The sequence below is a fragment of the Mesitornis unicolor genome, unplaced genomic scaffold (genome assembly GCF_000695765.1).
Source record: "Mesitornis unicolor isolate BGI_N332 unplaced genomic scaffold, ASM69576v1 scaffold26831, whole genome shotgun sequence".
NCBI lineage: Eukaryota > Metazoa > Chordata > Aves > Mesitornithiformes > Mesitornithidae > Mesitornis > Mesitornis unicolor.
The window spans coordinates 61,606-67,748 of NW_010163550.1; the positions used below are offsets into that span (position 1 = coordinate 61,606).

General features: G+C 41.6%; 1 protein-coding gene across 1 annotated transcript in view; it reads left to right on the top strand.

The window, feature by feature from the left end:
* Positions 1-6,143, top strand: part of GREB1L (growth regulation by estrogen in breast cancer-like) — a gene marked incomplete at its 3' end in the record, with an annotated part of 54,984 nt that overhangs the window by 6,845 nt on the left and 41,996 nt on the right. Inside the window, exons 3-4 of the mRNA XM_010194004.1 lie at positions 1,600-1,776; positions 5,487-5,663. Of these exons, the coding sequence (XP_010192306.1) occupies positions 1,600-1,776; positions 5,487-5,663 (354 nt within the window). The remainder of the gene's footprint in view (positions 1-1,599; positions 1,777-5,486; positions 5,664-6,143) is intronic.

Consider the following 6,143-nt stretch of genomic DNA (forward strand, 5'->3'; position numbering starts at 1 on the left):
GACATAGGCACAAGACTGAACCTGTATCAGACCCTGTTTTTGGCAAGCTGCTGCCTGCCGGGAGGTAGATGCCAGCTGACTCTGTGCATTCCACTTTGCACATGCCCTTCGCCTGGTACCGTTCTGAGATAAAACCAAAAAACAACATTAGCTTTCACTTTGCGGAAGTTTTAACCTATGGGTTTTGGTGCAGTAAGTACGAGTGCAGGCACAGATATTAACAGCGGCTGAGGTGGCTGTTGGTTAAGCTGTGATCACGTTGTGTTTCCAGATGCCTGGATGTTTCCGGATGTTTCAATGTCTTTCTACAGTGGTTTAACTTTTCTTTACAATTTCAGTAACAACTGTGGACTACTTGAATAATATTTTAAATTAAGCGTAACTAATATATATCAATAGCTGAAGTCTTACTAGATATTACAATAGTTTCAAATTTTTTTTTGTTTTTAACAATAATATTAAAACAGGTCACATTATTATTTTTATTTTCTTTCTTCTGAAATACTGATTCATGCAGATGCACGCATGTGTTGTCTATGTTGTGATATTTCTATCATAGAATCATAGAATGTATTGGGTTGGAAGGGACCTTTAAAGAAGGCTGTAGTGTAAGAGAGATGGTCAGCGGATAAATGCATGATGTCTCTGGACATCTTGAAACAGGGAGGGTTTCCACCAGCTGCTGCTGGGAGAGGTGTGAGGCCAGACTGTAGCACTGACCTTGCAGCCAGAGAAGTGAGAACTGGAGGGGAACACAACATCATAGCCTGGTTCTTCATAAAACTTGGTAGTGCTTTCATTGAGTTGTGCCTAAGGAAAGTGGGAAACCCTGGTGCAATTGTATCCTTTCCTGTGGAGGAAGCAACACAAATGAGGCTTTCTCTCACACCTGTCTTTTCCTTGCTTGAAAGTGAAAGTTGCTCAAGAAAAAAACACCATGATGGAGCTGTAATAAAAAGTGATGGGTGACTGTGACCCCTGTAAGTACAGTGCTGAAGCTAATGGAAAAGTCTTTTAATGTTGTTAATTTTCTCAATCAAAAGAATTTAACTGAGCAAAAGATTGGACCAGCTGGACCACCAGAGGGCCTTTAATTGCTCTGTAATTTGAAGTGCCCTAAGCTGTCCCATCCAACCTTTTGTCAATCCCCACTGTGGTTGCTTTGTGGGTGGCTGCCAAGCTCACCTTGAGCTCCTCCTGAGCTTGCAAGGGCCCCACTGAGGTGTCCAGTTAAGTGTTTTAAGCACTGTTTTCTGTTACAAAATCACAAACTTTCCTTCTTAGTTTGAATGTTTTTGAAAGATGGAGTTTCTGAGCCATTTGATGTCTAATCTTTAGAAATCTGCGTTTCTTCTCTGCCTGAATGCATTCAGGATCTCTATAAAATAATGTTTATCTATTGTCTCTGAAAACCTGAGCTAGTGGATCTGATGAGATACTGTCTCCATTTCCTCTATTTTCCTTGTAAAGGATATTTTAAAAAACCCCAGTTACAACATCAAGTTGTGACGCCCCATTTGCTTTGGTAACTGGTAAAAAGAAGAAAATTAACCAAAATCTTTTGAAGATTTATCTTTATTTTTGGTTTGTTTTTTTTAGGTTTTTGTCAAGCAGGCAAGGATTTACGGTTAGTATCTCTGTGCATGGAGCAAATTGATATCCCAGCAGGCTTCCTGTTAGTAGGAGCCAAATCTCCCAACCTTCCTGAGCACATTCTGGTCTGCGCTGTTGACAAGCGGTTTTTGCCAGATGATCATGGAAAAAATGCACTTTTAGGTAAGAGAATTTTTTTTCTTTTTGTCGTAATAATTCAGAGGAAAAGGTCAATTCAAAATTATCTAAAGTCATTTCAGGTAATGACCTTCTGATAGAAATATGGAGAGGAGAGGCTTGTTTTAATTAAATTAAATCTGTAGCTGAACCTGCCTTAAAAGCCCATTTTTAAAACAAGTCCCTGATTCCACAATTAACCACAATCGAGGCTCTGTGATTTCTTTGTGGGCAGAAGTCAATTGCAGCCCTGGCATTCTAAATGTGAGCTGTCCTCATCCTTTTTATCACTACCAATGGTTACAGAATTTTCATGTAAGAAGAAATATGCTCATGTAACTAGATGAAAAGCTGTCTTATTTTTCTGTGGATTAATGGACAAATTCTGCCTTTGGCTCCATCAGAACATTGTTCTCAATAGGAGCTCTGAGGGCAGTTTGCTTCATAAAGTCTAATACGTAGAGGGAAAATAATACGTCATAATTGATGTCATCCTTTAGGCCTGGCTGGCAACTAAGGAGTACGTGGCCACTTGCTCACTCCTCCCCACAGTGGGATGGAGAGGAAACAATTAATGAAAGGCTCGTGGGTCGAGACAAAGACAGGGAGGGATGACTCACCAATTATGGTCACGGGCAAAGTAGACTCTACTCGGGAAAACAATCAATTTAATTTGCTGCAAATCAAATCAGAGTAAGATAATAAGAAATAAACCCAAATCTTAAAAACACTTTCACCCTCCCCTCTTCCTGGGTTCAACTTCACTTCTGATTTCTCTACCTCCTCTCCCCCAGCAGCAGAGGGGGATGGGGAATGGTGGCTGAGTTCAGTTCATCACACATTGTCTCTGCTACTCCTTCCTCCTCAGGCGGAGGACTCCTCACACTGTTTCCCTGCTTCAGCATGGGGTCCCTGCCACAGGAAACAGTCCTCCATGAACTTCTCCAACGTGAGTCCTTCCCACAAAGTGCAGTTCTTCATGAACTGCTCCAGCATGGGTCCCCTCCATGATGTGCAGTCCTTCAGGAACAGACTGCTCCAGCATGGACTTTCCATGGAGTCACGGTCTTCTTTGGACACAGCCACCTGTTCCAATGTGGGGTCCTCCACGGGCTGCTGGCGGATCTCTGCTCTGCCTTTGGATCTCCATGGGCTGCAGGGAAACAGCCTGCCATCTCACCATGGGCTGCAGGGGAATCTCTGCTCCAGCACAACTCCTCCCTTCCCATTCTTCACTGATTTTTTTATTTTGTCTCTGTAGTTGCTTCTCTCATATCCCCCTCCTCTCTCTGTTGCAGGTTCCTGAGCAGTTTTGGTTTGGGTTTTTTTTTTCTCCTTTTAGATATGTTATCACAGAGGTGCTCCCACCATTGCTGATTGTCTTGGCCTTGGCCAGAGGTGGGTCTGACCTCTGAGCCAGGGAAGCTTCTAGCAGCTTTTTACAGGAGCCACCTGTGTATCTGCCCCCTCCCCAGAAAAAGACCCCTGCTTAAATTAAAATTTTAATACAAGAATGCTTCTTGGTGATTGAAGACAGGCATATGTGCACCTAGTTTTCCTGCCTGGCTCACAACTGGTACATATTTTAACAAGGTAGTAAAAGTGATTTAATGTGTTTTGGCTCCTTTAACCTGTTTTGAATCTACTCTCGTATTTCTCCCGCCAGTCATTGTGCTGCCTAGAACGTGTTAAAAAAGACCTTTCAACAGGGAAGAAATTGCAATAAAGCATAAATACCCTGATTTAACCACGCTGCTCAAATTGTGGGCCAGACCAGCAGTAATTTGTGTAACTATTGAAAGCACGTCATTTTTGTACTTATGAGCTTTAATGGTATTTCTCCCCTAAACCCCCATTTAATATGCTGCTACACACTAAACCTTTGGACCTGCAGCAGAAACTGACGGCCTGAGTTAGATGGGAGCTGTGGTATGATGTGCCCTTGCTGGGTACGATTGGGGACATGAGATCATGGGGTACTCTGGTATATACTGCCATCCTCAGAGGAGCCGCTTCTCCGCTGAGCAGCGGAAGTGTCAAGAGTTGATCAATGAGAGCTATCTGATAGACAGATAGATGGTGTTTAGTCTGATTAAATGTGGTACTACTTGTCTTTGTTGGTAAGCCTTTCTCCTCCCCCAGATTTTATCCATCTATCATCTCTGATATCATCTGACAATGAGCCATATTTGAATGCCTCTAGGCTTGTGTAACTGGTACCTACGAGCAAAGAATTGACTCAGTAGCTCTGTGAGACCCCGATGACTGTTTGACAACTATGAAGATGCACCAATAGATCCTGTGGGTTGCAAGTGGGAAGGGAAGGGCTGATTCAATCCCAGGAGAAACAGGATGAAGAAATCTACTTCTGATCATGCTCAGCAATGCAATGGTAAAAGATGATTATGAAGCTCATTAAGGCTAAGGACAATGGATTAATTAATAAGAGTTATATTGGAAAATGCATTTTGTCAATAAGACTGAATATCTTTTCCATAAAACTATGGATTTGCCTGACAGGTGAGTGTAGGAACCAGTGTTCTCCAAGGTGCTTGGCATTGTGGAAGTTAATGATAGTAGTGAAGATGAAAAATCGGTTCTGTTACAGATCTTGAACCGATTAGTAAACAGAAAAAAAACCAAAACAAAAATAAACAAAAATAAAGTATTTCTACTTGATATTAATCTGCCCAGCACTGTTATAAATCATTATTATGTTCCAGAAAGAATATAAAATATTTCTTCATTAAGAGTTGAAAGTGATTCAGAGATGAGTGGAATAGCAGGTAAGACAGAGGAGTTTAACTGTTCAGCATTAGATAGTAAAGGGCCTATTCAAACAACAAGGATTTTCAGGCAACCCATTGCAGATCATGCCTTGTCCTTTGTTCTGGGAGACATTAGACCGGTGCCATCTATATGCAACATTCCCATTAACGTAGTTATGAATGGTGCTGGAAATCAAGGGTGCTTATAATTCTCAGTCTGGACCCTGTCCTCCAGACCTCGACTCAAAATTTCATCCCCTTTTGTGAAACCATGTTGGAAACGTTGCAGGAAAACAATTTTCTGACTTTTTTCATAAATCTGTTACTTTCTTGAGAGGTTGTAGGTTTTTAAAAGCATTCTGAAGGACTCCTAACTTTTGCTGTGAAAATCTTAACATCAAATGTTTGCTTTTAAGACTTAAATAAGCTGGAAGGTCCGGCTTACTTGGAAAGTGCTTTGTATAAGGAGTCTCAGGGGAAATTCATTAGATATTAAGGTTCATTTTAGTCACATGTAGTTGCAGTGGCTATTGTGGATTAGCCACTATTTTGAAAGAGAAATGCATGCAACTTGGAAACCATGGTTTTTTAATGTAGAAAAAAATGGTATTTCTTTTTTTTCTTATGGAAATTTCCTAGCCTGGCATCATAGCTCTCCCCCTCCCAAGTACATATTCCTCTCTGCACTGGGTAGAGTGGAAAATTGGTGGTAGAATTCTGGCATGTTGGTATGACCTAGAAAGGTGGAAGAATTTCAGAAAAGCTATGACTGAAATCTGCCTGTGTTTGGCTGCTTCCTGACACACACACGTGCTAAGCAGGGCATCTACAGAAGCTGTCTGGAGGCCTCAAGTTGCTGGATGTGCAGGTAGGTTAAAATGGCCTTATTCCTAGGAGACAGCACAAGTCATTTAATCTGTATGTCTGTCTTCTGCTTCATTCTTCCAGGGTTTTCTGGGAATTGTATAGGCTGTGGAGAAAGAGGATTTCGGTACTTCACAGAGTTTTCCAATCATATCAACCTGAAGTTAACCACTCAGCCAAAGAAGCAGAAGCACTTAAAGTACTACCTAGTAAGAAGCTCTCAAGGTGTACTGTCTAAAGGACCCCTTATTTGCTGGAAAGGTAATAAAAGTGCCCATTCACTTAGGGGGTTTTTATTCTATTAGTGTGATGTTGAATGAAAAATTGAAAGTTGCTGTTGAAAATGAATGCATTCAAAAGGAACTGTAGATGGCTTTCTTTAGTGCTTGAAGGAAGAATTCCCACTGATTTCACTGAAGTCTGGATTTTGCCCGAGAGGGTTATTAATGTCTTAATAGCAACCATGCAGTTGTAAATGGTCTTCCTCTATCTCCCTGTACTTTCAGTGGGAGTCCTAAATCTGCCCTTCTTAGGCTGTGCAGGCATCTTGGTAGAAGAAATAAGGTGGCTCAGTCTGCTGATTCTTTTCTGTGCCTAAAGCAAAATGACTCACAGCCAGGGCTCCAACACTGGCTCTCCGCAGATACTTGTCTTAGCAGGTGCAATTCAATTTGTCCAATGCCTGAGGTTAGGTGGAGTGCCACAAGATTAGGAAAACTCAGGTCATTGATTCAGGGAAAG